At 32.2% G+C, this 18,813-nt stretch overlaps 1 protein-coding gene across 1 annotated transcript in view; it reads right to left on the bottom strand.

The window, feature by feature from the left end:
- The window catches only part of LOC139497191 (tubulin-specific chaperone cofactor E-like protein), a gene marked incomplete at its 5' end in the record, with an annotated part of 29,975 nt that extends 12,510 nt beyond the window's left edge, over nt 1–17,465 (bottom strand). The window contains 4 exon segments of the mRNA XM_071285284.1: nt 255–345; nt 1,467–1,605; nt 3,503–3,694; nt 17,283–17,465. Of these exon segments, the coding sequence (XP_071141385.1) occupies nt 255–345; nt 1,467–1,605; nt 3,503–3,694; nt 17,283–17,465 (605 nt within the window).
- Between the last annotated feature and the right edge of the window lie 1,348 nt (nt 17,466–18,813).

Genomic DNA, 18,813 nt, shown 5'->3' with positions numbered 1-18,813 from the left:
CAAATATAGTTCACAACTTTCTATAAATCTTTAAAAGGAAGGATCAGTCAATGGAGAAACAGATTCCACCACTATACCTTGTGTATTACATTATTTCTCCACTCTCAACAGTTAAATTTTAATCATTTAAAAAGCTCAGCAAGCCTCACATTTTAAATGTTAAAATTGAACTGTCTCGAATAGAGAAATATTGTGACACACTTGTTCCAGTGGTGGAATCTATATCTATCACATGACAATTAGCTAAAACATACCTCTGAATCCTATTATTATTCATCCTGAGACAGTGTAAATTAGGCAGATTCTGTGCTACATCAGTGTTGTTACAGGTTACTTTGTCAAAATCTACAAAAATACATGTAAAATGTTTAAAGCGTTTTTTTCTTTTAAGTTATACTTTCTATGTTTTGCTCTAAGACCTTCTAGTAAGAAATATGAACACACACATATACATAGAATAATTTATAAGTAAGTTTAATTTGAGACCATTTTAATTCTTATTTGTAAATATATGCAGTTGTTACTTAACGTTTTCTTACACCCCAGCACATATGCATTATTATATATTTTTTAAAACTTTATGATGACAATCCTATGAATTAAATATGATATTTATTATTTAGTGATTATTATAACCAAATTCAGTCATTTGTATATATAATTAAATGTTTCCTTATGTTTTAAGGTGTACATAGTTGCTAAAACTATACCCTTTGAGTAGTGCTCCACAATTAATGGAGGAATATACAAGAAACTGATAGAAATAATTTTATGCAAAGACTCTTTTTTTTTTTTTACATAATTGGAAATTGCTTTTGTTAAAAATAAAAACAAAAACAAAAATACCTGGAGTTGTCTCCCTTGAAAGACCAAAATAAACATTTGTTGGTTACATTTGTACTTGTTATGTTACCATGGTTATTCATAATAATTATCAATGTGAAGTTTTAATTCGAAGACAATATTTTCAACATTTTCTTAAGATGTCCTTAATTGGGTGTGAAAGATATTAGAGTATAATTAGACTCCAGGATCTCTCTGTAATGAGCCTCTTCATGGTTTTTTTTCTTAGTGTGGATTCATTATTATTTGTTGTATACCAATTTTCCTTGCTTTCATGGGTACAGGTGAAACACAAATTTAAATGTTAATGAATTGCAAATTTTCTGTAGGCTTTGTATGCAGAGATTGGCAAAACCACAAATTAAATATCCATGAAAATGCAATTCAAGTTTTCCTTAATCCACTGAAAATAAATGAATCCACAGTATGTAATAAATTAAGTGGCTGTTTTTATGGAGATTATTTGATCATCAAACCAAATATTTTATGATTACTTGATTATTTGATAATCTAGGACTGTTTTCTTGATTATTTGATTATTTTCTTTTATGTGATAATATTGACTGTGATTATTTGATTACTTGGGCACCCCCATGAAGGGCCTCTGTAATATGAAGATTTACCATTTGCACAAACGTGAAGTTCTTTAAGTGATGGGAGATTCTTGGACAGGTTAAGTATATCTGACCAGGACACCATAGTACCATTCAATACCAGATTCTCTATACTGGGTAAACTTGTGCTCCATTTCTCTAAAGCTTGCTGAAAAATAATCAATAGGATTTAATTGCCAATGTATAATATCAAGAAAAGTTCATGTTTCCCATGGATTCTTTCATATACACATATGTTTCATTTTGAATACTCTACTGTTTTTATCTACATTGAAATGGAAAATACATAAAACTGATCCTTTTTTCTGTTATCATGCAAATTTAAACCAGCTCATGATTACTTAAGGTACAAAATGTCTTTGGTAATTAGCCAAAAACACAGCCATTTATTTTAACCTGAATATAAATGTGCACTGATTTCCAATATTTTTTGTACAAGGTGCTAATTAAATCCTGTTTATATTTGTACATAGATCCATTAATTGTTGGACTTGGTTTTTAAGGCCACTTTGAACATTTTTGCCAATATCATGGTGTGTATATATGGTGTTAACAGGCAAGTGATCCTGTAGTTGCATTACCTAGACCACTTGGCAATCAGGGCCCTAGTTTAGAAGATGGAAAATTCTTACTCTTTAACACCCTGTGGTAAATGACATGTAAATATAGGACAAGATCATGAAGAACATGTCGATGTGATTTGAAAATGAACCCTGCTTTGTGGTAGAACAACAAGTTGAGCAGGATAAAAAAAAGTTTGAGTTCACAAGATAACAGCCATTTGCAAGAGAAATGTGACCCTACTAGGACACATTATTCTGATTCAGGACAGACCAGTCTTTGCTCTAACTCCTACATACCTGTCAACCTGTGACGATGAAAATGCAGGTCATGACCTGCATTGAAGAATCAAATCTCAGGTCAAAACGCGTACGAACTTTTTCAAGCTGAATTTCAGTATTTATGGTACATTTTCTTTAATATAATGTATATCAAAGATACCAAAACATCAATGCATGTTCACTTTGTTAAGTCATTTTAAATCTTATTAAATATTATTTCATTGCACTTTTAAAGAGTTTTATAAATTTGTGTAACTCAGTCTTATGTGCTTTACTTTTTGAGAAAAATACTACAATCATCAAACACTAGAATTTAATGTAATTATTAAATGTTTCAGACTATTGACTATGTAGCCTTTAATCATAATATTTTTCATTTAACAAGGAAATTAGACTATGATAAAATATAGTAATACAGTTAAAGGAAGTATAAATGTAAAAAATAATTTTCAACTTTTAAAAAAAAATTGTATAAAGGTATAAAAATAATGAAAAGTTATTTTTCAATATGTATTTGAATTTTATATTTTTATGATTTAATCTTTTTCACTCAAAAAACGTAAATATAAGGAATAATTTTGAATGGTGACAAATAAGGGGAAGTAACTCTAGTTCAGTTTGTAAACCAATGGTGCAATTTATTTACGACCTAAAGCTAAAATAATTGGTGTTAATTAACAGTGTGTTTGACACCAAAGCTGTCAAGTGAAGCAATGCACTTAATGGGTCACTTAATTTGACAGTTTACATAGCTAGATGAACTTCCTGTTCATGGAAGAATTACAAATTTACCGGTTTTCAAAGGAATATTACTTATGAAATCAATCTCAAGGCTAAGAAATACGGGTGAAATCGGGTCATTTTCAGAATTCCCGGGTTATTTCAATGACCCGGCGGGTGTTCCGGGTGATCCCTCAGAATTGTGAAAATCTAGGGTCACACCCGCAGAATACGGGTCATTGACAGGTATGCTCCTAAATGACACATGTTTAGCCGTGAGGCAGGAAATACGAGTTTTAAAGTCTGTTGTTTGAACTGATTCATGAATCTAACCTGCTACATGTACCTGTACTCCTGCAAGAAGTTTTGCATACCATATTTAGTCGTGTATAATAAGCAGTTGTCCTGTGTATAATACGCGCCCCCTTTTCATCCCTTCAAAATCTTGAAAAAAAGTTTCTATTCAGACTACTGGTGACTTACACACTCATCTTTTAAAGGATTTCTAGCAAAGTTGACAAACTTCAGACATGGTAGCTGTGAAAGTAGTTCCAGCACATCACTCCAGTCATGTAGATAATTGTCTGACAAATCTAAGTCCACAACATTAGGACATAACGACTTCAGACCTTCATGTGGGAGGCCTGCCTTCCATACACCACTATTATTTAAAATCTGAAAAAAATATAAAAAAAGTGAGTAAACCTAGTTTTATTAATTTAATTGTTTCATATTTTTAATGTTAGAGTCTTTTAAAGTTGAGTATATGGTATGATTTTTCTCATTCTTGAATGCAGTACAGTTGCCTATAATTACTTACATTAACTTCATTTGAAATTTGTTGGATACATGTAGTTGTCTCATTGGCAATCATACAACATGGCCTTATTTTTTATATAATATGTACAGTCCAATATGCAAAATAGAAAGATTAGACAACTGTAGATTTTATTGTCAATGATTGTGATTATTGTCTCCGACTATACATGCTATAACTTGTGTATTACGATTTTTCTGCACTCTCAACATGCTCAATAGTAAGTAAAGCTTGTCAAGCCTTGTGCTTTAAATATACAATTTAGCTGTCTCAAGTGTAGAAATATTGCAACACACTTGTTGCAGTGGTGGAATGTATATTATGTACATCTTAAACTACAGTAACAGAACCAACATCTACATGTACATGTAATGTAGTTATGCCTGGCAATAATAAGCAGAATATACAATGTTGACTAAATAAAATGAAAATGGTCTTTTTTAAATGGGCCTTATAAACTATATATATATATATACATCTATCCCATTCTTTTCCCTAAACATATTTAATCCTTGATATACATTTGTAGTTCTTAATTCTTTTATCACAAAGACACAGATCTATTATCTATCAACTACATGTATATCATGTATATTGTATACCAATAATAAGACTTTGTACGTGTTGTACATATATAAATCTATGAAATTTAACCGTATTTGTTTATGTGCTTCAGCACTGATGTCTCTTACTACATGTCACTATCTTAAGGACTTGCATTTATTTATATACATTGTACACATGTTTCTATTTATATCATTTTGATCATATGAAAAATGAGGGATTTAAAAAAAACAAACCACCAATGTGATCAATATACATGCAACCTGTTACAATTGATGCAAACTCACAGAAAGTAGATATTTTAATAGATCATGCATACATAGATCTATGTCCTTTACTTGTCTATGATCACATCTCTGTCCTTTTCAAAAGTTAATGTACTGTCAAACATCAGAGTTAAATGTCATATAAAACTTCAAATTAAAAAAAAGTTTTATATATACATGTACATGTATGTACATGTACAAGATGTACTTGAATGGTTAAGTTAAACTGTAAAACAAGTGTACTAGAAATTTCTTTTAAAAGAAAATCCTTTAAATATATTGTCAAAATCTTCATCAATGTTAACTGCTATATTGAATTATTGTCTTCCCGTACACTAATTGACCAATATGTTCCTGTAAACATGCAATTAAAACAACAACGACATAACAAGTGTTGAAAACTGATTATTTGGAGTGAATTTTAAGTCTGTGGACAATAACTCTGCAACAGAATACCCCGAACCAAACAAAAATATGTTTAAGCATGAAGAAAAAAGGTGTGATTAACTGAATTGCCAGACTGACAGATGGAAAGACAGACGACAGGTTGAGTGCAAACCCTGACATAGTCTTGGAAGGGGACTAGTTCATGTAGTTACTGATCTTAAAACCAAACTAGATATCATTGAGATGGGAGCCATCTCTGTGGGCCCCGCTGTGAATAATGTGCATTAAAAAATTGTATCTTTACCATAGGACATGGGTTTGTCAACTGAAATCAAAGTTTTTGACCTTGACCTTTGACCTAGGAAGTTGTAAATAAATTATGACACACCCTTTGGTGTTGGTTTATAAACATGTCAAGTATAAACTTTGAAATGATAACGGTTCTCAAGATATAGAGCGGACACGATCTTTACCATAGGACACGGGGTTGTCAACTGAAACCAAAGTTTTTGACCTTGACCTTTGACCTAGGAAGTTGCACATAAATTATGACACACCCTTTGGTGTTGGTTTATATAGTATAAACTTTGAAATGATAACGGTTCTCAAGATATAGAGCGGACACGATCTTTACCATAGGACACGGGGTTGTCAACTGAAACCAAAGTTTTTGACCTTGACCTTTGACCTAGGAAGTTGCACATAAATTATGACACACCCTTTGGTGTTGGTTTATATACATTTCAGGTATAAACTTTAAAATGATAATGGTTCTCAAGATATAGAGCGGACACAATCTTTACCATAGGACATGGGGTTGTCAACTGAAACCAAAGTTTTTGACCTTGAACTTTGCCCTAGGCAGTCGTTCATAAATTATGACACACCCTCTGGTGTTGGTTCATATACATGTCAAGTATAAACTTTGAAATCATAACGGTTCTCAAGATATAGAGCGGACACGATCTTCACCACAGCACACAGGGTTGTCAACTGAAACCAAAGTTTTTTGACCTTGACCTTTGACCTAGGAAGTTGTACATACATCATGACACGCCCTCTGGTGGTGGTTAATAAACATGTAAAGTATAAAGTATGAAATCATAATGGTTCTCTAGATATGGAGCGGACACAAAGTTATTACAAAGTGTTACGGACGGACGGACGGAGAGACGAACGGACAGACTGATCACTATAGGGCGACCCGCCTTTGGCGGGGCCCTAATTAAATACACAATGTACACCAAATTGTATAACAACTTTGAAGGAAAAGTTTAATAAAAATGGGAATGCATGGAAAATATGCAAAAAATAATAACATGGCTCTTAAGCTATATATATAATTATAGTAATTCACTTATTTCTTGTGTATTCCATGAGCACTGTGTTGATTGTTTATCAATGTCCACCATTGTCCTGATCTTGTTAAAAGATAATGTATAAAGACTAGCGGTCCGTGTAACACTTATCAATTCAAAGTTTTAAAAAGTTTTGCAATTTTAGATTTTTGGAATTAATTTGATCAAAGTTTTAAAATATCAAAATTTCAAATTGTGTAAAAGTTTTGAAATTTTGAAATTTTAACCAAATTATTGAAATATTAAAATTCTAAATATCGTTTATAAATTTGATAGTTTAGGAATTTGATCAAACTTTTAAAATACTAAACCTAACGTGCAATTTTGATTATTTCACTTTTTGAAAGTTTGATTTTTAAAATTTTTGATTAAAATATCAAAAATAGTAAAGGGGCGAAAAGAGGGGTACCTGTAAACACTGATGTAAACAAGACTCTGATAACAATCATTCTTAGTTATAAATAAATAGCACGAAATATATCAAATCATTTTTAATTACAAAATAAATTATGGAAAGAAGAAGCCTTTTTTTTTTAATATAAAACATATTAGACATCACATGGGATAACAGTATCCTGAAATTTTAAGGTTGTGCAACTATCAAGAAATCTTTGTTAAACCTATTTAAACCGGAAATAAATAAGTTGATTTAAATCTCTCATATAAGGTTAGCGTTTGAGATAAATAATTCAGAGCTATTTGGTGTTCCCAGTGCCCAACATTTAGAAGTAACAGTGAAAACTGACCAACTCGCAGTAAACCAAATAGTATTATTTGCCTTTTTGACGTTCCTGATGAAGGTAAATCCAAAAAACCGCATCTGTTGCATGCAAATTTAAATGTTTTGTTTTCTTTTTTATCGATTGCATGACGATAATAAATTGCCTTTTATGATTTATTTCAGTTCCAAGAAATAACACGGAAGGAATACTTAATGTATAGCGTCGCAATGAACGTTGTACTAGGTGCGCTTCAGCTGGCCCCTAGACAAACCAGATGCTCCGCAGGGCGTAGCTTTATACGACCGCAGAGGTTGAACCCTGAACGGTTGGGGCAAGTATGGACACAACATTCAAGCTGGATTCAGCTCTAAATTTGGATTGTGATTAAATAGTTGACACAGCATAGGTTTCTGACACAGAATGAATGTGTTCTAATGAACTTAAAATTTTTGTTTTCTCTTAGAGCAATTCACTATGCTGTTGAATATTAATCCTCTCAAAAAAATGTTTGAAGAAATTTTCTTTTTTATTTATGAAATTTCAAATGAGAAAAATTGAACACAATTTTTTTAATCACATCCCCCTTTCCCTTATTCCAAAACTAATCTCAATTAAAATTTCTAATGGAGTTTGCAACAATAACTACTCATTTAAATACATCATAAAATATTAAGATGTAAAAAAACTGCTTGTTATCACTGAATGGTAAAGATTATTTTAATTTATCAGTTGGTAGTAAAAAGTGAATATACATTGTATATTGTATATAACAAAGATTTAAGTTGATTCTGGACAAAGAAAGATAACTCCAATTAAAAAAAAATCTTGCTATTGCACAATATTTTGCAATTAGATATTTCTTGCTTACTATTCTGGACAAAGAAAGATAACTCTAATTAAAAAAAAATTTGCTATTTCACAATATTGTGCAATTAGATATTTCTTGCCATTGCGCAATACTGTGCAATTGAAAAGACTTAATTGCTATTGCACAATACTAATAATATAATAATTTTAGATCCTGATTTGGACCAACTTGAAAACTGGGCCCATAATAAAAAATCTAAGTACATTTTTGGATTCAGCATATCAAAGAACCCCAAGATTTCAATTTTTGTTAAAATCAGACTAAGTTTAATTTTGGACCCTTTGGACTTTAGTGTAGACCAATTTGAAGACAGGACCAAAAATGAAGAATCTACATACACAGTTAGTTTTGGTATATCAAAGAACCCCATTTATTCAATTTTTGATGAAATCAAACAAAGTTTAATTTTGGACCCCGATTTGGACCAACTTGAAAACTGGGCCAATAATCAAGAATCTAAGTACATTTTTAGATTCAGCATATCAAAGAACCTAACTGATTCATTTTTTGTCAAAATCAAACTAAGTTTAATTTTGGACCCTTTGGACCTTAATGTAGACCAATTTGAAAACGGGACCAAAAGTTAAGAATCTACATACACAGTCATGACAGTTAGATTCGCCATATCAAAGAACCCCAATTATTCAATTTTGATGAAATCAAACAAAGTTTAATTTTGGACCCTTTGGGCCCCTTATTCTGTTGGGACCAAAACTCCCAAAATCAATACCAACCTTCCTTTTATGGTCATAAACCTTGTGTTTAAATTTCATAGATTTCTATTTACTTATACTAACGTTGTGGTGCGAAAACCAAGAAAAATGCTTATTTGGGTCCCTTTTTGGCCCCTAATTCCTAAACTGTTGGGACCTAAACTCCCAAAATCAATACCAACCTTCCTTTTGTAGTCATTAACATTGTGTTTAAATTTCATTGATTTCTATTTACTTAAACTAAAGTTATTGTGCGAAAACCAAGAATAATGCTTATTTGGGCCCTTTTTTGGCCCCTAATTCCTAAACTGTTGAAACCAAAACTCCCAAAATCAATCCCAACCGTTCTTTTGTGGTCATAAACCTTGTGTCAAAATTTCATAGATTTCTATTAACTTAAACTAAAGTTATAGTGCGAAAACCAAGAAAATGCTTATTTGGGCCCTTTTTGGACCCTAATTCCTAAAATGTTGGGACCAAAACTCCCAAAATCAATACCAACCTTTCTTTTGTGGTCATAAACCTTGTGTTAAAATTTCATAGATTTCCATTCACTTTTACTAAAGTTAGAGTGCGAAAACTAAAAGTATTCGGACGACGACGACGACGACAACGACGCCAACGTGATAGCAATATACGACAAAAAATTTTTCAAATTTTGCGGTCGTATAAAAAGTGTACTGGTTCAGTGATTATAGACGTCATACTAAACTTCGAAATATAATAATGAACTAAAATTAAAATCATACAAGACTTAAAAGGACAGAGGCTCCTGAATTGGGACAGGCGCACAAATGCGACGGGGTTAGGCAGCAACCATTTGATTTTCTGGGGAGGGCTATGGTTTTTTTTTCTGGACAAATTTTTTTTTTCGCCTGTGGCGAAAAACAATCTATTTTTTTCGCGACAAGTCGAAAACAATTTTTTTCTTTCAATTTTAGCATTACATATAGTGGCAGCTGAGGGGGAAACAAACAATTTTTTTTTCTCAGAATCAAAAACAAATTATTTTTTTCTCCGAAAACTGGAAACAAACTTTTTTTTCCAAAAAAAACCATAGCCCCCCCCCCCCCCCCCCCCCCAGAAAATCAAATTGTTGCTGCCTTAAACATGTTTCGTGAGATCACAACCCTACTCTATACCTCTAGCCAATATAAAGAATGAAAAACACAGAAATATATACGAACAGTAAAACGCACTTTAAAAAGAAATACAAGTCCTATGTCAGAATAGGAGACAAACGAAACTAATCAAATTGACAATGATAATAAATTAACAAAGGACTACTTATATATAAAGTTAGCAGTTACTGTCATACGCCAGCTTCAGACCTCAATTCACGAAACTGATTGAAAGGTTATGTCATCATTATGCACACTCTCCCTGTTGTATTTATTGCTAATTTATTTCGGAACATTCATGAAATATGCGTCACTGGCAACAAAAAATCGATAATTTAAAATAGGTTGTTTCCCTTCCCTAGCTAGATCTTCCATCAATTTCTTCATTTTCCATCAACACTTGATGGACAATTGATGGAAATTTGATGGTTCTTGATGGAATTCCATCCCAAACCAAAAATATCCATCAAAGGATGATGGAAATTAGAAATATTTTTTCCATCATCATTCTTTTGATGGAAAATTTGATGGAATCTTTAACCCCTGATGGAAAATTGGATGGCATTTTTATCCTTTGATGGAAAATTGGATGGCATTTTTACCCCTGATGGTAAATATGATGGCACTTATTCCAACTGATGGTAAATAGGATGGAAATGAAAGAATTTTGATGGAAATTGGACTTAAACATTTTCTTTGATGGAAAGAGGGATGGTATTTGGACTCTGTCATTTTTCTTGATGGAAAAAAACTTAGAATTTTTTTCCATCACAGGTGTCAGGTGCCAATCTGTTTTCCTTTAACCTTTGTGTACAGGATGTGACATCATAAATGAACACAGAGTTTGAGGCCCAATGAGGAGAGCACATGTTTTTATGCATTCTTCTGCAATATCTGTAACTTATAACATAAAGATAAACTACAAACTATAAATACATATTTTTTATATAATTTATAGCAATTATTCAAGATTTAGATAATTAACAGTATTTATTAGGGGCACATTTCAAAGAAATCAAATTGTCACAAGACCCTACACAACCTCAACAAATCAACAAATTCAAATCTGAGCATTCATGAACATGCAGAAGTTGAAGAAGCAAAGATGTCTTCTGTCATTAACAAATTATGAATTTTACAATGGATTTAGATCAAAAGGTTCTTATTAATTCTATTGACTGGGATTGAATAGTGCAGATGTATTCTTCTGATGACATAATTGTCTCTTGGATTTAGGAAGATTAGTGTGTACACATGTTCTGGATTAAATCTTTTGGTAAGTACAATGTATTAGAATTTCCACCATTTTGAATATATGTGCATGCTCTTTTAGTTCAAAGTTAAGTGACATTTAAAATGTTTTATTAGCTTTTCAGAGTCAAGAGAAAAAAACTAGACCATAGATTTATAAAAATTATTAATCAAGAAGATACATGTGGTATACATGGTATAATTGCCAGTGAGACTGTAAACTATCAACAAAAGACTAAATGACACAAAAAATGTGAATATACATATCATACAATTGTGTACGACAGGAATCATATTTTGTATCATTTTAAAACATTATTTGTTTTATAAAATTATTTAGTACTTAATTCCAATAAAATAATTTTGCTATAAAATTAGAGATCTGTGGTATGACTGACAATTATACATTTACATATCCACAAATGACAAGTAACTAATAACCTTACTTTATGTCTTTACAATGTTAACTTATTCTAATTTATCATGTTTATAATATGCTAGATTCTTTTATTTTTATTTTGCAGAATTTGCCATCAACTAATTCAACTTTAAGGACAGAGATTCCAATGGGACACTAAACTAAAAGATACACACATGTAACTGGACTACCTATAGACGACAGAGAACAAATATTGTTTTATGACATCACAGAAAATGCCATATATGGAAAGATTTTCAAATTCCATCTGATGGTCAATTCTCCATCAAGTTTCCATGCATATTACATGTAATGGAAAATATTCCATCAGTTAAAATGTTCCATCAGTTATCCATCAGATGGCAAAAATACCATCAATTATCCATCAGATGGAAATTATGCCATCAGTTTTCCACCATCATGAACACAAATTCCATCAAAAAATTTCCATCAACCATTTTCCATCATTGATGGAAAGTTGATGGAAAGCTGTTCCAATACTCCATCAAGATGATGGAATTTGTTCCATCACAAAATTCCATCATGTTTGATGGAAAATCTAGGGAAGGGTTACCATGTTTACGTACAAATTACGAAGAAACTTAGGATTCAACTCCCTCGGACAAAGTAGCCCTTATACATGTAGATGGATTTTGATATGTTTTAACTTCACTTTGGCCAAACACCTCTTCAAGTTTTTTCGGTTCTTATTTTTCTTGACTTTCAAATTTCAGTTTTCAGCGTTCCATTGTTGAATTCTTTACTTAAAATTCAGCGTTTTACATTGTACTGGTTATTGAGAGCAATGGTGTATGGCCAAATATGGAAAAATCCATCATGCAGCTGACACTGTGGCTTCTCTTTACACGCCCCATTCTGACTGGATGTACCTGTGTTCTTTTAGTTTGCTAAAAATCGATTGTCGTACGATAACTTAAAAATGTTCAAATAATAAAATGCAAATATGTAACAATAATATCCCTTAATACAAAAAAAATCCTTTTCCTTTTATTTACTATTTAAAAACAGTGGTTGATTTAGGACCCATAATGGAGCTACGTATATGATAACCAGTCCAAACGTTGTCCAGAAAAGAACAACCATTTAACTTTAAAAGTGGGGTGTTGTTGTTTTGTCGAAGCGCTAACAATTTTATTAAGTATATCGCTGATATAAACTTTAATTTGAAAAGAATTTTCAATTTTCAAAATGCCGACACCTACAAATAGATAGATGGACGCTTAATGTAGTACAGCGGCAACAAAATATTACATAGTTTCATATGAATGCTGAAAATAATGTTTATGGTATACATTTATATATGATTCATTGTATGAATGGTTTCAACTTTTACAAAACCAGAGCTATAAGTTTGATATAAGGCCACACCAATTTAATTTCTTGTTCTACGGATTTTTGGACTCCAAAAATTGGGGCGAGCGAGCGATTTGAAAATTTTAATAAAAAAATATTTATTTTGCAAATTTTTGAGGCGAAGCTTGAAAAGTAAAGGCGAGCGATTATATTTTTTTTTGTAAACATAAAATAGTAGGTTTTGACAATATTAAAACTTGATTTATCACTTGTACTTTGGCATTTCTTTAATTTATGAAGTATTTTTCCCTGTTCACCAATAAATAATTGAATAATTAGATTTGGTATACATGTATGTAGGTGTGCCAAATAATGAGACAATTCTCCATCCAAGTCATAATCAGGTTGGGAACAACCCCTCAATTTTATAAATATCTTTTTTATGAGGGGTCAATATAAGTTGCAATATATTTTTTTGTAAATAAAACTTTTTAGTACAAAAGAGCTCATATTTTCCCAAAGAACTATATATCTATCTGGTATTAAATGGTCAAAACATGCCCAAGAATTTTGTAATATTCCTGGACTTAAGCCATGTTAACACATTTACTTTAATATTATTCAAAATAAGTGGACCCCTCTTTAAGAATAGTAATGTTGTTTAAAATATGATATATTTCTCCTCTTTTTAAGTAAATTTTTTTAAGTTCTTCAAAGGATTTGTATAGTAACACTATGCAAATCCTTGGTATTTCTTTTTTTCTTTTAATACAACAGTAAAATGACCCCATATGTGCTCTGTCTGAGGAATAATAGCAAATACACAGGTCATAGTATGTACGGCAGGGCTGTGACCCAGACCTAACAACAAGCTAAGGGACCCCAAAATTATAAGTGTACACAATTCGAACAGGAAAACCAACGATCTAATTTATATATTATATACAAACGGGAAAATACCAAATAATATTTATGAACATCAACCAACGATATCTAACTGCTGAACGACAGGCCCCTGAATCAATCAGGACAGGTGCATAAACATACAGGGGGTATGGATAGTTTTGTATCGCCAGCATATTGCAGTTGAAAGCATTTCTTTCCGAAGTTCTTTGAAGTTTATTTCTAACAACGAACATATTTTGATAGGAAATGTAAGTAAGGGGGAAGGAAACCAATGTTTTGTTCTGTACAGGTATTTTCTTCTGTTTTCTATTTATATCGGAGCACTCCCATTTGGGATAAATGGGTTTCATGCTGAATCAAATATTATCACAGACATTGACACAGTGTACTTGGGTGCTTATATGTTTAAAATCGTTATAAATACAGGTTAGATTGTGATTATAAAAACAAGTGCAAATATCTGTTTACAATATTTACAAAAAAAAACGGTGCGGGAAATGGACACGATTACATTTCCGGATGCGGGAAGCGGGAATATAAAAAAAATAAAAAAATTCTACTTTGAAAAAAATAGGTGCGGGCGGGTCCGTCGAACAAGGAATTAAATTGGTGTGGCCTAAACGTTTAATTTATTTGGCCTTTTTAATTTTATTTGACTTTATTTGCCTTTTTAACTTGATTTGAATCGAGCGTCACTGATAAGTCTTTTGTAAACGAAACGCGCGTCTGGCGCAAAAAAACGGCAAAATTTATATCCCGGTATCCATCTATGACGAGTTTATGTAGATACCTTGTAACAGTATCTCGGCTCCAACCTACTAATATTTGGTCTTAGTACTCTTAATTTCAGCGTAAATAAGATATAAATATATCAAAAACCTCCCACATTGTAGACTAGCACAACCTTAATTGGGACACCATGCATTTAGTATTCCTACCGTACAAAAAAAAAATATTAACTAAAATCATTGATACAAGGCAATATAATTATGATCGTCATACAACCGATAAAAATGAAAACATAACGTTAAAAGTTACGACCGAAGTGCTTTTCTGAATCGACTGGCTTCTTTGCGAACGCTCAAAGCTGAATATTTAGGGCCAACTACTTACAAAGAACAGATTAAACGATATATTCTTTAGCCAACATGATTGCAGAAGTAAGAAGTCGTCGAGCAAAACAGAAAAAAATGAAATCAAAAGAGATAATACACTGTGTATTGAGCCTTTCTATTGCTTAGAGTTCAGTAGAAAATATATATACATGCTCAACCTAAACATACTATTTGACCTACTACGAGTTGTTCAGTTTTTACTGTTACTCCCGTTTCTTCTTAAATATGGGTTCTAGAAAAACCAGCAAGTAAAATGGCCAATATCAGATCCATAGGTCTTGTTTTGAAATGAATTCTCTTCTTTTGAGAAATATTTATTTTGTCATCCATTTTTTCACCGCTTACAACTGTCTGTCTGTGGTTTTTATTTCATACATTAACTTTTAAGTATCAGTATGTTTTCAATTCATATTGTTTCGTTTCGTTACGCTTTTATTTCGTTTCGCTTTTAACAGGTATCCCTCTTTTTGCCCCTTTTCAATTTTTGATATTTTAATCAAATGTTTAAAAAATCAAACTTTCAAAAAGTGAAATAATCAAAATTGCACGTAAGGTTTAATATTTTAGAAGTTTGATCAAAATCCTAAACTATCAAATTTAAAAACAATATTCATGATATTTAGAATTTTAATATTTTAATAATTTGGTTAAAATTTCAAAATTTCAAAACTTTTACACAATTTGAAATTTTGATATTTTAAAACTTTGATCAAAATTCCAACAAGAGTGCACACACAGAAATGTCTCGCCTTCTTTACTAATCATTGATATTATGTTGATACTCCTAAATCTAAACCTTTATTACGACTGTCACATAGACTTAACATGAACCATGAAAATGAGGTCAAGGTCAGTTGAACCATATGCCAGGCAGGCATGTACAGCTAACAATGCTTCCATACAACAAATATAGTTGACCTATTGCTTATAGTTTAAGAAAATAGACCAAAACACAAAAACTTAACACTGAGCAATGAACCTTGAAAACCAGGTCAAGGTCAAATAAAACCTGCACGACTGACATATAGATCATAAAATATTTCCATACACAAAATATAGTTGACCTATGACATGTACATGTAGTATTAGATAAAAAGACCAAAACTCAAAAACTTAACTTTGACCACTGAACCATGAAAATGAGGTCAAGGTCAGATGACATCTGCCCGCTAGACATGTACACCTTACAATCATTCCATACAACAAATATAGTAAACCTATTGCATAAAGTACATTGTATGAGAAAAACAGACCAAAACACAAAAACTTAACTATAACCACTGAACCATGAAAATGAGGTCAAGGTCAGATGACACCTGCCCGCTAGAAATGTACACCTTACAGTCATTCCATACAACAAATATAGTAGACCTATTGCATAAAGTATGAGAAAAACAGACCAAAACATAAAAACTTAACTATAACCACTGAACCATGAAAATGAGGTCAAGGTCAGATGACACCTGCCAGTTGGACATGTACACCTTACAGTCCTTCCATACACCGAATATACTAGACCTATTGCTTATAGGATCTGAGATATGGACTTGACCACCAAAACTTAACCTTGTTCACTGATCCATGAAATGAGGTTGAGGTCAAGTGAAAACTGTCTGACGGGCATGAGGACCTTGCAAAGTACGCACATACTAAATATAGTTATCCTATTACTTACAGTAAGAGAATTTAACATTGCAAAAAATCTGAACTTTTTTTTCAAGTGGTCACTGAACCATGAAAATGAGGTCAAGGACAATGGACATGTGACTGACGGAAACTTCGTAACATGAGGCATCTATATACAAAATATAAAGCATCCAGGTCTTCCACCTTCTAAAATATATAGCTTTTAAGAAGTGAGCTAACACCGCCGCCGCCGCCGTAGCCGCCGCCACCGGATCACTATCCCTATGTCGAGCTTTCTGCAACAAAAGTTGCAGGCTCGACAAAAATCCAAAATTTCAAAACTTTTTAAAACTTTGAATTGATAAGTGTTACACGGACCACTAGCTATATACATTCTGTACTTTTTAAGGTTTTTAACTTTTTAAGTTTTTATTTAATTTTCACTTGTCATTCAGATAAGTACACTGCAACGTTGACCAATGATACAGACAATCAGACAGCTGTTCATGTCAAACTCTGTCATTTCATTCAGAACAAAGGGTTTTACAATTTATTAAATTCCAGCACATCTTCTTTTATGAGTTAAGACATAAATTTACAACCACTGATTCATTTATTTATTTCCATTAAAGTAGAAATTACATGACTCAGTAAAGAATTAATAAACATTACTCAAAAATTTAAATTGTACAATATATCTGGCAAAATGCCCTCATTATCATCAGCTGATTCAGGATGTCTCAGATTTTGATATTTCATGAATTCAAGAATAAATAAACAGTTTCTTTTTACTTAAAGGATCGACAAATAAACCCACCACATTTCGCAAGTAAGCTAATTCAGCATCAGAACCACTCGTCTTTGGTTTACCATGAAATGCAATTTCAATCACAAATCCCGACATATTTTCTGAGCTTTCATCCACACAATATTTCTGTTTTAACGCATCTGTAAAGGACTTCTTCCTTTTTGTTCTCTGTCTTGGTCTTTCTTGCGCCATCTTGTTGACCAGTGGTATGAAAATATGTAAGATTTCTACACTGTTCTATAGACTATAGAGATATATTTTTAGCTATGATTTCAGTGGGTCAAATGCCACCTCGCCAGTTTGTTTTTGTTTTTCTTTGCATGGTGTACTAAGTAAAAACTTTATCAAGTAAAACAAAACTATATAAAAAATAAATATTCTGAAACAACAAAATATTACAATTGAAATATTGGTTATTATGGTGGCCGGTTAAGGCCATTTCGCGTTTTCGCGTTTTCGCGTTTTCGCCCATCATATTATATAGGGCGAAAACGCGAAAACGCGAAATCGCGAAGTCGAAAACGCGAAAACGCGAAGTCGAAAACGCGAAAACGCGAAAACGCGAAGTCGAAAACGCGAAAACGCGAAATATTTTTTCTTTCCGATTTCGCGTTTTCGACTTCGCGTTTTCGCGTTTTCGACTTCGCGTTTTCGCGTTTTCGCGTTTTCGACTTCGCGATTTCGCGTTTTCGCCTTTTCGCGTTTTCGCCTTTTCGCGTTTTCGCGATTTCGCGTTTTCGCGTTTTCGCGATTTCGCGTTTTCGCCTTTTCGCGATTTCGCCTTTTCGCGTTTTCGCGATTTCGCGATTTCGCCTTTTCGCGTTTTCGCGATTTCGCGTTTTCGCCTTTTCGCCTTAAATTATAGGTATATTGATCCAATATCCACCCGTTTATAGTATGGATCACATTTCCGACCTTACATTGATTACGTGCTACGTGTACAATGTTTCGAGTTCTTTCGGAATTATATTCCAGGTAACTCTCTTCAGAGGTCGTCCGTTTTATTTTTATTTTATATAGCTATATACCAACATATAAATAAAATTCTAAACATCTTTCCACACAAAAACAAAATATTATTTCATAAACGTATGAAGGATGATGGATATATTTTATTTCAAGGTACTACGGAAGAAGTTAAACTTCTTTTCGAAATAGCAAACACAAACCACAACCTACTGCAATTTACTTATGAAATTGACAGACAAAGTTTGAAATTTCTAGACTTAGAAACGTATAAAGGACAGAGATTTCAAAAAGAAAATATCTTAGATATTAGATGTTTCACAAAACCAACTGAAAAATTCCAATATCTACACCAAAATTCTAACCACGCTAAAAGTTGTTTTAAATCCTTTATTAAAGGTGAAGGAATACGAATTCTTAGAAATACCTCTGATCCTGACAATTTTAATGAAAGAATAAACTTATTTACAGAAAAATTAATACAAAGAGGTTACAAAATCGCTTTTGTAAATAAAATATTAAGAAATATTTCCCATACAGAAAGATTAAACAAATTAACAAACAAAGAAACAAG

Source organism: Mytilus edulis, chromosome 12, assembly GCF_963676685.1.
Source record: "Mytilus edulis chromosome 12, xbMytEdul2.2, whole genome shotgun sequence".
In the NCBI taxonomy this organism is placed as follows: Eukaryota; Metazoa; Mollusca; class Bivalvia; order Mytilida; family Mytilidae; genus Mytilus; species Mytilus edulis.
The sequence above is the reverse complement of the archived record's forward strand: the minus strand, read 5'-3'. Positions and strand labels throughout refer to the sequence as shown.